The sequence below is a fragment of the Aethalodelphis obliquidens genome, unplaced genomic scaffold, assembly GCF_003676395.1.
Source record: "Aethalodelphis obliquidens isolate GAN/ISIS:26980383/991018 unplaced genomic scaffold, ASM367639v1 scaffold3, whole genome shotgun sequence".
NCBI lineage: Eukaryota > Metazoa > Chordata > Mammalia > Artiodactyla > Delphinidae > Aethalodelphis > Aethalodelphis obliquidens.
Genome location: NW_020837947.1, coordinates 2,153,628 through 2,171,082, shown reverse-complemented (window position 1 = coordinate 2,171,082; position 17,455 = coordinate 2,153,628). Strand labels below are relative to the sequence as shown.

The 17,455-nt window shown below is 54.1% G+C and overlaps 1 protein-coding gene across 2 annotated transcripts in view; it reads right to left on the bottom strand.

Annotated features, from left to right (window-relative positions):
* Positions 1 to 799: 799 nt before the first annotated feature.
* Positions 800 to 17,455, bottom strand: part of UNC93A (unc-93 homolog A) — a 25,664-nt gene continuing 9,008 nt past the window's right edge. For both annotated transcript variants that reach the window (XM_027079112.1, XM_027079121.1), the window contains 4 exons: positions 13,955 to 14,169; positions 11,952 to 12,087; positions 10,734 to 10,865; positions 800 to 1,105 (listed from right to left, as the gene is read on the bottom strand). In XM_027079112.1, the coding sequence (XP_026934913.1) occupies positions 840 to 1,105; positions 10,734 to 10,865; positions 11,952 to 12,087; positions 13,955 to 14,169 (749 nt within the window). In that variant the 3' untranslated portion in view covers positions 800 to 839. The remainder of the gene's footprint in view (positions 1,106 to 10,733; positions 10,866 to 11,951; positions 12,088 to 13,954; positions 14,170 to 17,455) is intronic.

Genomic DNA, 17,455 nt, shown 5'->3' with positions numbered 1-17,455 from the left:
TCGAGCCCATGCCCCTTGCATTGGAAGGCGGATTCTTAACCACTGTGCCACCAGGGAAGCCCTGGAAATTACTTTTGTCTGTTGTCTCCAATGGTCTACAACAGGGTAATGTGATGACGTGTGTGTGTGTGTGTGTCCAAAGTATGTGGACAAGAGTCAAGTCCATAATGTAATTGCATTTATTTAGAAACTCATACTCTATAAGTTTCAAGAGACATAAACCCTAGTCTGGCTTTGTCACTTACTGACTCTCAGAGGTAGTCACTGACTTGTCTGGACCTCAGTTTACCTGTTTGTAAAATGATGGTGTTGGGCTGCAATTTTTTTTTTTTTTTGCGGTACGCGGGCCTCTCGCTGCTGTGGCCTCTCCCGCTGCGGAGCACAGGCTCTGGACGTGCAGGCTCAGCGGCCATGGCTCACGGGCCCTGCTGCTCCGCGGCATGTGGGATCTTCCCGGACCGGGGCACGAACCCGCGTCCCCTGCATCGGCAGGCGGACTCTCAACCACTGCGCCACCAGCGAAGCCCTGGGCTGCATTTTTTAAGCAGCGTTCCAGTTCTTAACAACAACAACAAAAACAAGCATCAGCTGTTACCCCCATGATTCTAGGCAAGTTCCGAGTGGCTGATTGTACCCTGAGTTTATATCTTTCACATATACTCTGGATCTCTATGGATGAGAGGGTGGACTGAAAAATTTGATAAAATAGAAAAAAAAAATCACGTAAAAAATGAAATGTTGAAGTAGTCGTAAAGAATCAACTATAAACTCTGAGGCATCTTCAGGTAAAACTCTCCCGCTGATACGCTCTGGGTTCATCCACCGTGGGGTTTGTTGCTTCACATTTCTCTCTGTGTTGCTCCTTCCTCAGCTGGTTTTGTCTGCTCTTCGGTGCGCAGCCTGGCCACCTTCTTGGACCCCAGATACTCGACCGTTCCATATGCCGCCATGGCCAGACTCAGGACGCCCAGGAGGACGTAGAGTTTGATGCTGACACACAGGAACATGCTGTATCCGAACGCGATGACGAAGCCCAGGGCTTCCCACAGGCGGTAACTGGCAAAGGCGGCCTCCTTGTTCTTCTCAAACAGGACCCCGAAAAGAGCTGCAGGGGGAGACGGGTGAAAATATGGCTGTAAAACCGACCTCTCTGATCGTTACCGGAAATACGCAACTCCCCACGGCCCAGTGTTCCCAATAAAACCAGGACCTTCCTTTGCAAAAATTGGAATTATTTCACGCTGTGGATGACAGCAAGTCAGGTGATGTTCTCGAGCAGTGAAGAGCCACCGTAGATACAAGAAACAGAACAGATGAAAGTTAGCACCGTAGGGGGCGCGGCCCAAGCCCGAGCTTTGCAGGTAAGAAAAGCAAGGCTGACAGGTGGGACCCGCGTAGGTGAAGGCGAGAAGGGGGAAGGCCATTCATTCCTGCACTTAGGGGAAGTGCACAGTACATGTTATTCAACCGTGGGGTTTTTGGTGCCTGCCGAAGGGCAAGGGGATCACCACTGTGTGGGCCTTGCCTTCCCCTCCCGGAGACTTTAGGGGTAAGAGCGTTCAGCCAGGTGAAGCCTCCGAGTGAGACCGCCCCACACCGAGTTCTTGATGAAGGGACTCAAACCCCCTTGGGTGGTTTTTTTTTTAACATCTTCATTGGAGTATAATTGCTTTACAAAGGTGTGTTAGTTTCTGCTTTATAACAAAGTGAATCAGTTATACATATACATATGTTCCCATATCTCTTCCCTCTTGCGTCTCCCTCCCACTCTCCCTATCCCACCCCTCTAGGTGGTCACAAAGCACTGAGCTGATCTCCCTGTGCTATGCGGCTGCTTCCCACTAGCTATCTACCTTACGTTTGTTAGTGTATATATGTCCATGCCTCTCTCTTGCCCTGTCACAGCTCACCCTTCCCCCTCCCCATATCCTCAAGTCCATTCTCTAGTAGGTCTGTGTCTTTATTCCTGTCTCACCCCTAGGTTCTTCATGACATTTTTTTTTCTTAGATTCCATATATATGTGTTAGCATACGGTATTTGTCTTTCTCTTTCTGCCCTTGGGTGGTTGTCTGAAGGTTTGGGAGAGAAATGACCTGAGTCTGTGATAGGGGCTGAACTGTGTCCCTCAAATCCACATGTGCTAGTTCTGGCCCCCAGGACCTCAGAGTGTGACTGTATTTGCAGTTGGGCCTGTAGAGAGGTGATCAAGTTAAAGGAGATCATCAGGGTGGGTCCTAATCCCGTGTGACTATATAAGAGGTGTCCATATAAGAAGAGGAGGTCAGGACACAGACATGCACAGAGGGACGGCCACATGAGGACACGGGGAGAAGGTGGCCGAGTACACGCCCAGGAGAGGGGCCTCAGGGGAACAGTCCTGCCGCACCTGGATCTCAGACCTCAAGTCTCCATTTCTGCTGTATTTTGTCGTGGCAGCCTTCGCAAACTAGTACAGTCTGATAATGCTTCTAGGTGAAGGGAAATGATTTTCTGTTCCTGTTTGCAGTGTGGTAAAGTTTCGCCGAACGGGAATCAACCCCATCCCCAGGACGTGAGCGAGGCAGCAGTGTGTCTGGAAGGTGGACACTTAGGAAGGGAAAGTTTTCAACAGGGGGAACTGCCTGAGCATCCCGGCCGACGTCCTGCTGCACTGCCCGGAGCTGCCTGGTCACCACGCCTACCATTTTGGCTGATGGACTTGCCCTGCGTCCCCCTGTCCTCTGCTAGGCCGTGGGTTCCCTGAGGCAGGAACCCATCTTATCTGGAATGATAATTCCAGCGCAACCCAGTGTCAGCGAAAATCCTTATTGAATGACTGAGTGGACGCATGGGTGGATGGTGACTCATGAAGTGGCAAAACGCTGAGCCCGGTCCTGCAGTGTCAGCACGTCCTGCAGTGTCAGCACGTCCTGCAGTGTCAGCACGTCCTGCGGGTCAGCACACCCCTGTGGGGCAGCACACCTCTCAGAGGATAAACAGTAACCCAAGTAAACGGTGGGCAGTCCTGGGGGGAGAGCTGCTCCTTCCTTTTCTCCCCTTCCCCTTACAACCCAAAAGCCCACGCTGGCGAGGCAGTCCAGGTAACAAAGGACACGTGACCACACACAGCACGGCACGGGCCAAGGCACCCCCTTTGCATGTGGGTCAGATAATGCGTGAACCAAAATGTCAAGCGTGGACTCCAGAGCGGGGGGGATGGGCAGACAGCCCCGAGCCCAGCGGGACCAGACGGAATCTGCACCGGGAGTCCTTCATTCCCAGAGGCAGCGCAGTCCGCAGGGCGGTGGGCGTGTCCTCAGAACTGTCCCGCCTACAGGGCGGGCAGCTGTGGTGGGGAGAGCGGACGGCGGAGCTTTCATGCACATATTCATTTTTCATTCTGTTCCTTTAACTTTGCCCCTTTCCTTCTACCCCTCCCCTTCTCCCCCGCGTTTAGAACAGGAGAGGGGAGGCTTGTAGGGGGGAGGGGCCCCTCCAGCACTGGGGGGAAAGGTCTGAGGGCAGCAGCAAGGTCTCCTGCAGCCCTGCCTGGAAATGTCAGCGCCCAGGAGACGCCCCTCGGCATTTGGTTACTCAGATGTCCATCTGCGCAGGAACCGCTCAGGGCGGGGTCCATCAGGCAGATATAAGATATGGCATAAGATACACATTTTGAACAACACATGCCGATTTGGGAAAACTGGAGGCTGTCTGGAACATTCAGAAGGAGGTGTGCTGCTTGTGTGGAGTCTGCAAAGCGCCCTCTCTAATGGAAGTGAATGCCCAAAGAGAACCTAATAACCACACCCTGGGACTTAACTTCTGAGATTACTTCAAGGTCTCTTGTCTTTCTTCTGAGGGTGACTCTAAAATAGGACCTAAAAACAAGATGCTAGAGAAGAAAATCCAAGGTGAGACACCGTGGCTACAAGTGGTGGATTATGTCCTGTTCTCCGGCAAAAAGGTCCAGCTGCTTCCTTAGTGGGTTGTGGTTCCTGACAAATGCACCCTGACGTTTTGAAAATCCAGTAACACAGCCAACTCTAGCTTTAAGTCAACGTTTTTGGTCTATAGGTTGGTATCTTTAGGCGACTTCAAGGTTAAGTTTAGGTCGTAACAATTATAGACCACTGTGCTCCAGGATAAGGGGACCCACTGCCCACTCTCTCCTGGGCAAGTTCTGGTTCAAGTCCAGTTCAGCCTTTTAAGTGGCTGTGGGATCCTCAGCTTCCTGAGGTTTTCCCATAAACTTAAACTTTCTGGGCCCCCAGGGCCTTAAATGCCAAATGAAGAACTCGCCATTCTGTGAGTCTGATTCTGAACTGTGACCCTGGTGAGGGGATCCACCCGCAGGGAAGAGAGGTTGAGTGGCTGTGAGCTCACAGCCTTGCGTGCAGAACAGCTCAGCAGTTTGGGAGGCAGGAGGGGCCCTCACCGGGAGGACCTGGAACCCAGAAGTCTGTGGGAAGCTGGCTGTGATTCTGGATGAACGACAGAGACGGAAGAAGACGTGTGACAGCTGGACAAGAGGGAAGGACCCCTCCCTTGCCCCCTCCTCAGATGGCTGTGTCCAGGAGAGGCTGGATCACGGCCGGCAGAAGGCTGATGTCAGCAGCCGGAATTGCCGTCTAAGAAAACGCAGAGAAAGGGAGTCTGGGGGACTCCATTTGCCCCCATTTGGGAAATGGCCCAGCCTGAGGAGGAGAGGGCAGAACTAGTCATAATTAAAGTCAGGCTTTTGGGGAAATTACTAATGATCTGTTTCCTATTTTAATCCAAACGTAAAGAAGGCAGCACATTAATTGTGTCAAATTCCAACCGTTAAGGACACGGAGGGCAGAAGGGAAAGACATGAAAAAGAGAAGTAGTCTCAAAGCAATAGTTCAACAATTCTGAAATTACATGTGAGCTAGGATTGAACAAATAAGCAATGTGGTATACAGAGTGGAAACTGGGTTTCTCACGGTCAAAGAAAGAAGTTACAGAACAGCAGTGGGATGGGGGTGAGAAGGCGGTGCTAGAATGAGCCTGTGTGCTGGGACGTCAGTGTGAGTTCAGCCTTATTTTATAGATAGATATAGATAGATAGATATGCAGATACAGAAATAAATAGATGTGTGTGTATATATATGGGCCAGTAAGCCTATGCCCATCTCCTCACTCCACTGAGAGTGCCTAGAAACGGCGTCATCTCAGTAGCAATGAGCACACCCAGCACTCAGATCTTACTTCCTAATACCATTCTCCAATAAAACACACCCAGGCTTCTTGGAGAAATGGCTAACCTAGGGCTGGCACAGGAGTTACCAGATGAGCCTAGACTATTCTGGAGTGCCTAACAGTGAGGAGGTACTAAAAAAACCCAAAATAGGTAGCGGTGGGGAGGGGGGGGGGCGAGTCGAAAGGACACAGGTGCCAACGGGAAAGACCCCAGTCGCCAAAGTTGGAACAATTAGAGCAAAGGAGTAAGTAACATAGCATTGGATTGTAACCCAAAGGATACCATAAATACATGAGCCCATACTGATGTAGACAAACTTTTGAGCAAATAAATGGGGGAGAAGGGACAAATGTTCGTCCTAGAAGAACTATACCTAATGCACGTACACACGCCTCTCCCAGGAGGTGAGGGGTAATTACTTCCTCCTGAATTGTAGCCTTGGTGACTGGCTTCCAAAGCACTGACAGTGGAAGGGAAGAGCAGCCCTCTGCGTGGGAGGAGCCAGACCCTGGCTTGACCAGCGATCGAGGTCCACAGCATCCATGACCAGTCCTGTGCTGTCCTGTAACCCTACCAATGTGACGAGAAAGGCGCTTCACTCTGGGGTCTTCCTCCCCCAGACCCTTAGCTCTATCGCCTAATTATGAGAAAACATCAGATGAACCCAAATTAAGGGACAGTCTACAAAACACCTGATCAGTATTCTCCAAAAGTCAAGGTCATCAAAAACAAAGAAAAATGAGAAACTGGCACAGACCAGACAAAGGAGATGGCTGGCTACGTGTAACGCGGTGCCTGCCTGGGATCCGGGAGCACACAGAGGATGGTGCGGGGGAAACCTGGAGAAATTTGGGTAAAGTCTGAAGCTTCGTTATGTACCAATATTAGTTTCTTGGTTTTGACAAATGTACTGCAGTTCTGTAAGGTGTTCGAGTTAAGGGAAACAGAGTGAACAGTATATGGGAGCTCTGTACCGTCTTGGCAACTTTCCTGTTGATCTAAGATTATTCCAAAAGAAAAAGGAAGAGAAAAGCCTGCTTGCAGCCTGACCTGGGAAAGGCACGAGGTGGAAGTGACCGGATGCTGACCCCTGTCGTCGGATGACAGGATGTGAATGAGTATTGTTTGTTTGGAAAAGACAGGATACATGAACTGGACATGTAAGAGAAGACAGGCTTTTTGAGTTTATCAACCTGAAAACAGCCCCTTTGGTGGCTGACAGGGCAAAAGAGTATTTTTAGGCCAGACATTCTGAATCTCAAGTGCAGGCCTTGGCGCGGGCAAGGGTTGCCATGGCAACGGTGCCCACCTTTCGTGAACTGTCAGGGCGGATAAACAGAAAGCCGCCCAGATCACCGGCTCCAACGGCCGGAGGGATCCCCGGAGCCCAGTGGGAACGTGGGCAGCGAGAAGCACGGTTCTGCCGCAGGACGGGGTGGGGGGGGGGGGGGGGGGGGGGCTTGGACGCTTCCCGCCCCTGATCTGCCTCTAAACTGGAGAACTGTAACAATGTTTGTAAACTGAGAGGTGATGACTGAAAAGGAGGGTTGAATTGTACTGACTTGTATCCAGTCTCATTAACCAGGAAAGTATGTGGCTCACGGATCTTCTTAGAAGAGAGACACGTTCAGGGAGACTAGGATTAGAAATCCAACTCGCTATTGAAAAAGCAAAAATGAGAGAGAGCTGATCTTGGGAGGTGGCGAAAGCTACACAAAATTTCCAGTTTTTGAAAATACAGAGACGGTATGGATGGACCACGCTGCAGGGTGGTGAGCCCGAGAGAGCCTGGTGGAGCCAGCCTGCAGGGAACTCGGTCATTAAAGCATCCCTCCTATAGCCAAGACGATCGCCAGTATAGACGCCAGAAGAAATTCTCAAGCTCAGTCATTAAAGCATCCCTCCTAACCAAGACGATCGCCAGTATAGACGCCGAAAGAAATTCTCAAGTCGTACACGAAAACAACAGTCTTCCCCAGCAACTGATTTTTCCTTGAAACAAATTACTTTTGATCTGAACAAAAAGACAGAAATAATTCATTTTAAATTAGCATTCCTTATTCAAGGAGGTCTTTATCCAAGTTATTCACTGGACCTCATGTAACTCTGCACAATTTTGACAGGCTCTGCCTGATGGTCTCTCATGTCCGTGGAAAGAAAAGGAGAGTTAAAGCAATTACTCCTATATCTCAGGGAGAAAGAAAACCAAACATTTTGTTTGCAATCATTTGAAACACCTAAGGAATTATTGTATGGACTATTGCGTGGCTGCTGACTTCTAATGTGTAAATACTGTAAAAAAATTCAAGGGAACTCAGAGATGTCAGCTAATTAGAAAGCAAGACGGCAGAAGCATTTGGACTGTTCAGTAAAACAGTGGGCGTCTTTCACACCTCCTCTGGGATGTTGAAAGCGGTTCTCTCCTGATGCTCCCTGGGGAAAATGCCTAAGATTCCTACGGGGGAAGTTGTGACCTGCACTCGTTTAGAAGTCTGCACGGCCAAGAAAAGCTAGCGCGGTGTCTGTGTACCTTTCCCCTACCGATTAAGTATTTCTTCTGTTGAGCAACATCGCAGCCCAGCCTGAGACTAGTTTGTCATTGCTTCCACCAGCTGACCTTTGTCCAAACACACCAGATTACGGCACTGAGCCTCACACACCTTTGTCACCTGGTTCAGAACTTCAGGAGAGCCTCCTGCCAAGATTGTGAAACCCAAACCCCTTGGTTCCAACAGCACGGGGTTTGTTCAGTGATGTTTTCAGCTGTTTCATAAGCCAGCAACAGATAAGATAGTAAGGAGAGGCCGTCCTGGAGTACTGAGTCCACCGTGGGTGAGGTCACGTGTACCTGTTCTCTTTGGGTGTAGGGACAGCGGCCAGGCCTCCTGTCCCTGGAAACGCTGGCCTGTGGCTTGTTTGTGGATTGGCCTGACCCAGTTTCCAGTCCCGGGTGTTTCCCCGATAAGGGCTGAATGGTGGGTGGTGTTTCCAAAGGAAGAGGCTCTCTTCTGAGCCAGATTCACCTCTGGGGCCCCGGGCTCACGCATCTGCAGGATGCCGGCTGTGTAGATGGCTCACCTCCTGGGGCCTCCGACACCCTCCCGCCCGGGGCCAGGGCCGTAGGTGGTTCGGGAGACTCAGGGCCAAGGGTTCCCGCCCTCAGCCCTCGTCCCATTAGGTCACACAGAACTCAAGCCACCCTCCGTGTCCTCCATGGGCCGCCCGCCAGCCCCCTTCTCCCCTCTCTCCCGTGGTCTCCCCTCCAGACCCAGTCAGCTACGGCTCATCCCCTGGCAGGACACGCCACCAACCCGCCAACCCAGGGCGCCTCCTGACACGCGGGGAGCCTGCGTCCACAGGAGGCCTCCCTGGGCCTCGGCTGGACGTCTCCTCCCGGGCTGCGGCCACTCCCTTCCCACCCGCCGTGGGCGGCCCGGACTCCCACCCACTGCAGCCCAGGGAAGAGCTCCCTGCACCACAGTCTGAACCCTGGGCCTCCAGCCCAGGCCCGGCTCCGGCCGTCCAGCTCCCCACGCACTCGGGGCTGCCGGGACCTCTTCCCCTGATGCCCCCCGCCTGCCTCTCCCGTGTCCCTCACGTCCACAGCCTGGCCTCCGAGGCCTTTGTCGAACGTCTGGTGGCCGCCGTGTCGGGGTGCAGAGACCCTGAGGGTGCCGGACAGCACTGGCCACGCACACCGCTCTCGGCGGCCTGAGGGCAGCTCTCCAGTTCCCCTGCGCTGGCGGGGGCCCCCCTGCCCTCAGCGGCTCTGCCCGCCTCGCCTCTCACCCGCCCTCTCTGCAGCGTCAGCCGAGGCTGCGGCTGGACCTCCGGGCCCGAGTCCCGCTCCGCCCCAGGCCCGGGCCGGTGGCCGCGCTTCTGCAGGGGGCGGTGCGCTGAGGGTGATGCCGCCCGGCTGGCCTACATCAGCGAACGAATCCTCGCAGGACTGACGGCCGGCTCGCGGTGAAGACCGTCTGTTAGGTCGTCGCCAGCTGTGGCTTCTCTAGGAAGCCACATGTCTCAGGCGTGAATTAACTCCTTTCCCCGTGGTGACAAAGGGCCCGTATCCTTCCTTCTGCCTGCCTTCCCCCGCGTTCCAAAGAAAGGGCACCCCTCCCCTCCCGGCCAGGGGCCTCCTTTTCTGGCCCCTCCCCTCACAGCCCTTCAGTCTGAATCTAAAATCCTACGAGAGGGACTTCCCTGGCGGTCCAGTAGTGAGGACTCAGCACTCTCACTACGGCAGCCCAGGTTCAATCCCTGGCCGGGGAGCTAAGATCCCGCGTGCCATGCGGCGCAGCCTGAAATAATCGTAAGTGATATGCGCCCCAAACAGCCCCTTTTCAGTGCTGGGTCCCCCCGCCGGAGTCCTCTCTGTGTCGTGTTCAAGCTCAAGCCAAGCCCCTCAGCTGCTGCGTCCAGGTCTGTGGGCTCGTCTGCCGCCTTCAGCCTGGGGATCTCGATGCCCAGCCGGGACCACTGAGTCCCTGCGTCCAGAAGCTCCGCCCCTCGGCCTCCTTCCCAGCCCCGCCCCTGCCCTCCACCTCCCGGTGGGTCCGCACCGTCCCCTGAGTCACGGCAGCAGTGACCCTGCCAGCCCCCGCCCTAAACCCTTGCTGCTGCTTCCACCAGTGCTGAGTGAAAGTGGACCGTTCAGCGGTACGTCGGCCCTACGTCGGGCCAGCCAGTCTCTCCTCTCAGTGTCTGAAACCCCAAGGCGACGGCCTCTGGGAGGGGCGAGGTCGTGGGGTGTGGCCCTCAGGGAGGGGTCAGTGCCCTTGCGAAGGGGCCCCAGGTCGGCCCCTCGCCCCAGCCTCTACGTGAGGACACGGCAAGAGAGAGCCTCCGTGAACCAGCCCTCCAGAAGCCGAATCCGCGATGACTTCCCCCGGACGTCCAGCCCCAGAGCTCTGAGCGGTAAATGTCTGCTGTTTACAAGCCCCCCAGCCTGTGGAGTCCTGTTGCGGCGCTAAAGCGACAGAGACGGCTCCCCCCCCCGCCCCCCGGCCTCCCCAACTCCCTGCCTCCCCCAGGCTCCCCGCTGCTTGGGGGGCTATCCGCCAGGAGCCCACTCGGGCGTGGCCCCCACGGTGAAGCCTCTGCTGACCCTCCCGCCCTTAACTCCGTTCTCCCGAAAACTGACACCCCCCCCCCCCCCCCCGAAGCCCTAGAGCCACTGCAGGGACGTTGTCCCGGTAACCTGTAAGCGCTTCCGCCTGTCCCCAACCTCAGCTGAGAGCGGCTGTTCTGTTCAGACCAGCTCTTCCAGGGGGAGCCACGAAGGAACCATCATTTCAGGAAAGAAAGTCGCACACTTCATGGACATCATGGATGTGAGGAGACGCTCAGAGAAAGCACTGCAAATCCCCAGTGTGGAACTGCAGCCCTCCCGCCTGTGTGGTCCCCGCTCCACTGCCCTTATTGCACATGTCACCACGCCCCCCTGGGGGGCCCTCCACCCACCACGTGTCCCCCCATGACTGGCCAAGGCGGGGCCACCTGAGCAGGAATGGCTCTGTGCCGGGCACTCACCATTGTTCTGTGTCTGCCAGACGGCGTCGGCCGCGCCCCAGAGGCCCGGAAATACGAAGAACAAAGGCAGCTGGCGGGGGTGAGGCTTCCACAGCAGGAGGGCGATGATGCAAGACAGGTGGGTCACGGCACCTGTGAGCGGGGAAAGGGGCTTCTCTCAGACACTCTGCTACAGGACGAGTCTTCTGACCATTTGCTTCCAGGCGGGAATGGTTTCCTAAAATAATCCAGACTGATTTCTGCAGGTGGGTTTAACGTGGCACACGGAGACTGAAGGTGAAATGCAGGGCACACCTGGCAGGGGTGCGATTCCATCCACCTCTGGCCTGCACATCATCGGGTGGGGGGCCTGGGGGTGACACACCTCTGTGTCTTAGAGGAAAGTGTCGCCTTGTTGGGCAGAGGGGTCCCCAGATTATGGGGCTTCAGAATGGGAGAGAGAAGGGCTTCTTCATTAGGAGCGAGTGGTGGGACCCCTGCTTCTCACTGAGTAGGGGGCATGAGGAGGGGACGGGAAGGGGCGCCCCAGCCGGGGAGCTGGGGCTTCCAAACAGGACGAGGAGGGAGAGGCTGGGGGAGAACGTCCTCATTCCTCCTGACTTTATCATGATGAGCCCTAAGCCCTGGCCTCGTGATTCTGCAGACGCTGTGATGTCCCTCGAGTGTGGGAACAGAGCAGCTTATGACCCTCAGGGACTGCCAAGGAGCAGAAACAGCAGGTGCAGCCTGGGTTCTCCGAGGCTGTGTGACCTTGGGCAAGTTACTCTCCTTCTCTGTTCTCTCCTCGATATAAAGCAAATTACTTGGCCCCCAGTGAGCACTGACCAATGGTTAATGTGCTCCCTCCCTCTTGCTCCCTCACCACAGACCCTTTGGGCCTTGACCGGGCCACCAGGTAGCTGTCTCCTTAACACCCTCATCTCTCCTTATTCACGCTGTCTCCGATCCTTCTTGTTCCCTCAAGAAAAATAGAAGGTGATGCCCGTTTAGAAGACCAGCTTCATCCACCACGTGAACACAGATCTCCTCCTTCTGGAAGGCTCCCTGTCTCCTGCCTGACCCCTTGGCCCCCACTGTGGGTGTGGGCCCCGTTTCTGTACCTGCACCAAACCCCGTCCTTACCCCAACCCTGGCCCTCATCACACACGCTCTAATTGCCCGCAGTGGAGCCAGACCTGCCCCAGGAGTGCGTCCACTGTGCGTCCACGGTCCACCTACCTAGTGCGAAGAGAGCAATCCTGCCCGTGTACTGGGCCAGCTTCCCGTACAGCACGGAGCACAGTGCGTTGACGGCTGCGAAGCAGATCATCACGTAGCCCACGAACTGGATCCCCAGGGCGCAGGTGATGTAGGACTGGAGAGAAGCACAGACCAGTTACCTGCGCTGCCTCAGGCCTGCTCCAGGGCTGAGCTCTGAAGTTGCGGTTTGGGGGTTCACTTTGATCCGGGAATACAGCCCATGCTAAAACGCTTTCTGCCCTGTGACCGCTGGCCCGCTAAGCTGGCCCGCGAAGCTGGCCTCCAGCTCCCGGGTGGAGAACGCCTGTGCTTGTAAGGAAAACCCTCCTCTGGGTAAGAACTAACAGGGAACGCTCTGCATGGCCGCCTGGCAGACTTCTCCCCGCGTATCTGTACCGTATGTTATTTATACAGGGGCGAATCTGAACTCTTCTTGCTGGTGTGGGTCATTTCCCATCCTGCCTATAAGACAGCTGGGTGAGGACAGAGCCGGGGAATGAACAGGCAGAACTCAGGGGATTTTTAGGGCCTCGAAACTCCTCTGAACGATACCATAATGATGGCTTCATGTCATTATGCATCTGTCCAAACCCTGAGAATGTAGAGCACCAAGAACGAGCCCTCAGGTAGGCTGTGGACTCGGGGCGATGACGATGTATCCAGGTAGGTTCCTCAGTTGTAACAAACGGACCCTCTGGAGGCGGGCAGCGGGCGAGGATGTGCCCGTGTGGGGGCAGAGGGTGTGCGGGAACTCTCTGTCCTTTCCGCTCAGTTTTGCTGTGAACCTAAAACTGCTCTAAGAAAATAAAGTCTTAATAGAAAAGAAGAAGATGGAAGGAACAGGAAGGGAATCTCCATAGAGATGAGAAGAAGCGCTCCTGCCGCGACTCGGGGGCAGGGTTGGGGACAGACAGGAGACCGGCTAGGAGGCCCCTTGCATCTGGATTGCGGGGGGACTGTTTGTCATTCTGTCTTCATTCTTTGAAACTCCAAGACCCCAACAGGACTGTCCTAAGAGTAGGGCTGCCAAAGAAACTCTTGGGTGTCCAAATACTCAGGACCATACTTATACTGAGAGATATTGGTGGTTTATCTGAAATTCAGATTTTTACCCTGCCTTTTATCTGGCCCATTTGGCAAGCCTTCCCGGGAGGGAGCTGGGGTGGGGATGGAACATGGAAGCAACCTGCTGATGTCCATCAACAGAGGAATGGATAAAGAAGATGTGGTGCAGATACACAATGGAATACTACTCAGCCATAAAAAAGAATGAAATAATGCCATTTGCAGCAACATGGAAGGACCTAGAGATTATCATACTAAGTGAAGTAAGTCAGACAGAGAAAGACAAATATCATATGATGTTGCTTATATGTGGAATTAAAAAAAAATGATACCTCTGAACTTATTTACAAAACGAACTCAAAGACTTAGAAAAAAAATGGTTACCAAAGGGAAAAGGTGGGGGGATAAACTAGGAGTCTGGGATCGACACGTACACACGGCTATATTTAAAATAGAAAACCCACAAGGCCCTCCTGTAGAGCACAGGCAGCTCTGCTCAACATTCTGTAATAACCTAAATGGGCAACGAATTTGAAAAAGAACAGCTACGTGTACATGTCTAACTGGATCCCTTTGCTGTGCACCTGAAACTAACACAACATTGTAAATCAACTATACTCCAATATAAAATAAAAATTTTTTAAAAACTAGGTAATAAGGAATTTCAGTGTTATTCGTGGATTTCCTGGTTTTCCCTATTTTTCACTCTAAAATGAGGACACAGGGTGAGATGCAGGCAAGTAAGCGTCCCTGCGATGACTCCGGAGCAGCTTTGGTCCTTTCCCTGAAAACACATCTCAAGTGAGGGGTGTCCCCAGGTGGGCTGATGTCCTAACCACACGGCGGCTCTCCTGAGGCCGGGAAGGACCCAGCGCAGCCCCGGACCCCGTGCCGGCCCCGCCGGCCTCGTCGCCTACCCGCGTGTAGTCGCCGGCCAGGAAGGCTTGCTGGAACCCGCTGTACAGCGGCAGCAGGACCAGGAGGCAGAGGCGCTTGTCTCTGAACAGCTTGGCCGTCGACAGCAAAGTGGACCAGAACGGTGACGCTTGCTTCTCTCCCTCACTTTCCTGCTGAGCGTCTTTTATGGGTTCCAGAAACAGGGCGATGAGCAGGACCGCCAGGAAGCCGCTGCCTGAAAGGACAGGGGAGGGGGGGACAGGCTGCTGTGACGGGCTCCAGCCGCACCGCGCTCGCGCAGACTCATCTCCTCACTTCCTCCTCCTCTCGAAACGGAGGGTCGGTTTCAGATCCACATTTCAGGTGACGGAGGCAGGCTGAGCCCCTGACCCCTGTTGTGGACTCGGAGGCCACACACGTTGCCTCGATCCTCGTGTGCTGGTTCTGTGACTGTCGGGCTGTCTCACCCACAGAGCAGGTGATGGGAAACACAGACACCTGGGGAGAGACCCCCGAGGTCCTCAGGGCCCTTAACCATGCGCCATTTCTCTCGTCAGAATCCTCAAAGTAATTTCTACCAACAGCTAGGCTCCCTTCTCAGGGTTATGGGTCCCGCCAGGAAAGTTACCATTGGCTTCTCTTCATGTTCATCCCAAATCTCTTCATCCAAACGTCCTGTGGCAGGAGCTGCACGTATTAGGGTATCTCCCAACCCCAGTGGGATGATGCGTTTGGAGAAAGGAAAGGAGCTCTTTGCATACTGAGATGGGACGTTTCCCCCCAAGACAAATGGCTGAAAGGAAAAGCCAGGTGCAGAGCTGGGAGTCTACTGTGCTCCCATTTGGTTTGGATAAGGAGGGGCATAAAGACATTTGTTTAGACGTGCGGTAGGTGTGTCTAAGAATTAAAGACTATGTGGGCTGTCTACGGCTGCGGGAAAGCTGGGTGGCGGTGAGAGGGGCATTTTCCCTTTTACAATATTTGTATTTGGGACCATGTGAACAGGGGATCTATCAAAAAATGACTCAAGACAACTATTCCTTTCACCCTTGAGGGGATATCCTGTACTTTCATGATTCCAGAAGGTAATGACGAGATCTCTTTCTCTGCCACGAACCCACCTTCCTGTCTCTCGAGGGAGAACAAATGTCTGTTTAATCTTCCTGTTCTTTACGTGGACACCTTTTTGCTCCGTCACGGAGGCTGAGGGCCCTTTGTCATTTCTTATGTCTCTACTGTTCTTCCATCTACCATGATAATGATACACGTGGTTTGGGACCCACAGATGAATTCAGGACCAGTGGTGGTCTTTCCTCTCCCTGGTGGGATCGGGGACACTTCAGAACAGTTTTTATCGCTCATTGCTGGCTTTGACCCATCACCCTTTAGAGAGGATTTGAGCCACTCTGTGTCTTTACTGGTCCCCAACCTTGTCTGCTATTCTTCCATCTCTTGTAGCCCCAGACGCCCAAGGCAGCAGGCTCGCCCCTCACTGTGGCATAGCTGCCTGAGCCGTACTGAAACGGTGAGGCTCACCAAGTCAGCCCTCCTCCAAATTGCCCGAGAAATGGTGAAACCAGTCCCCCCACGCGTCCCAGAGAAGTCCGTAGTTAATAAACACATTTCCACGCTGAGGAGCACCACTTTACAGCTAAGCTTCGTCTCTGTAATTCAGCTGCTTTTCCTCCTGGCTAAGCATTGGTCCCCTCCCCCATTTCATGCTAACTCAACCTTGTGACCAAGTTTATGAGGCCGGACTCTTGTCCGCAGACGTTTCACAATGGCACTGACGTCCTCTGGGGTCACGATTCCCACTTAACTGTCAAAGCAAGTCAGCGCACGCAGGCGCTCCTCCAAACCGGCACATCAGCTGGCTGTGAACACCCACCACCTGCCACAGCTCCTTCCCTGGCCTGAGCTCGGAGCAGCCCCGGGACACAGCTTCCCCGGGACAGGGGCTCAGATGCAGCGGTGGTGGCCGGGGGTAGGACTAGAAGCCACATGTTCACCAGGACACAGACGCGTGTCCAGAGGGTCCCTTGGTCCAGGGCCATCTGCAGGGGCGTGGACTGGGCGATTGCTGGTGGTAGGGCTAATACGCTGCCTCGTGAGGGCAGAGCTCAGGAGTCCTAGAAAATTACTCCAGGGAGATGGTGCTCTCTTTGCTTTGGTCTGTTTTTCTCCTTTCTTATTTTAGTTCTGTTTTTTATAATTTTCTTTTGTCTTTGTGGTAACATGGCCTTGCTTGAAGGAAGAAGGGTGTGAAGCCCTGCGAACCAGGATCCAGATACTAAGAGAGTTTCCCCGTATGACGTCTGCAAGGTCCCTGCTTTACATAAACGTCTGGACTTAGGCGGCTGGATTCTCTGTGAACCAGGACCTCTGTGGAAGGTCCCTAACTGCCCAGGGGACACACTGTTCTGCCCTCACGTCAGGCTGAACGTTTCCCAAACAGAATGTCGGCCCATCCGCTCCCATATCCCGTGTCCAGTCTTGCTAGTTGTCACTCTAACTGTCTTGAGCCGCCCCTCCCTCGCTCTGCACACCGTCCTCACTCCCCTTCGTCTTCTGGGTCACTGTATCGCCCCTGCGCTGGTTTCTCTGTCCGTAGTTTTTCTCACGCCCACACTAAACTAACACGGGAATCTGTCTACAAGACAAATAAGTGCGCGTCCAGATTCAAGGCCACCGCTGGTCACGCCCGTCTCTGGCTCCTCTGCCCCCTCCAGGCCCCTGTCCTCCAGCCACTCTGGCTCCCTCTGGGGCTTCTCCGCCTTCAGTGTTGTTCACGTCCCCTTCTCTGCCTGGTAAACTCCTACTCACCCTTCAACACCTGGCTTGGGTACCACCTCCCCATCAAAGCTGCCCTAGAACGCAACTTCCCCAGAAGATGTAACTACATGTCAACTGGGAACTTTGCTCAAAACACGCGTCCTATCAAATCTTGGTTAGTTGAAGACACATCTGGACTCTAAGGTCACTGAAAGTCAGGGTCTTGTCTGGCTGGTTTCTGGGCCACAGGAGTTCGAGCACATTGCTCGTCGTCTGCCAGCGCTCGCTCTGCCTTGTAGCATAAAGGGCTCACTTGGCACCTCTGACTTGGAAGCAACCTTGAAAGAGACCGGCGTGTTGGTGGCAACTTATCTCACAGGCAAGACAAACTGACCATGCACGTGGCCTCTGGACCTCTGATTCCCAGTGGAGTCCTGCACTCAGTCCCACCAAATCCGATACCTATCAGACTCTTGATCTTTAAGGACACAGTCCAAGACCTTTACAGATTCTAGAATTCAAGAATGACAGGGCTTCCCTGGTGGCGCAGTGGTTGAGAGTCCGCCTGCCGATGCAGGGGACACGGGTTCGTGCCCCGGTCCGGGAAGATCCCACATGCCGCGGAGCGGCTGGGCCCGTGAGCCATGGCCGCTGAGCCTGCGCGTCCGGAGCCTGCGCGTCCGGAGCCTGTGCTCCGCAACGGGAGAGGCCGCAACAGTGAGAGGCCCGCGTACCGCAAAAAAAAAAAA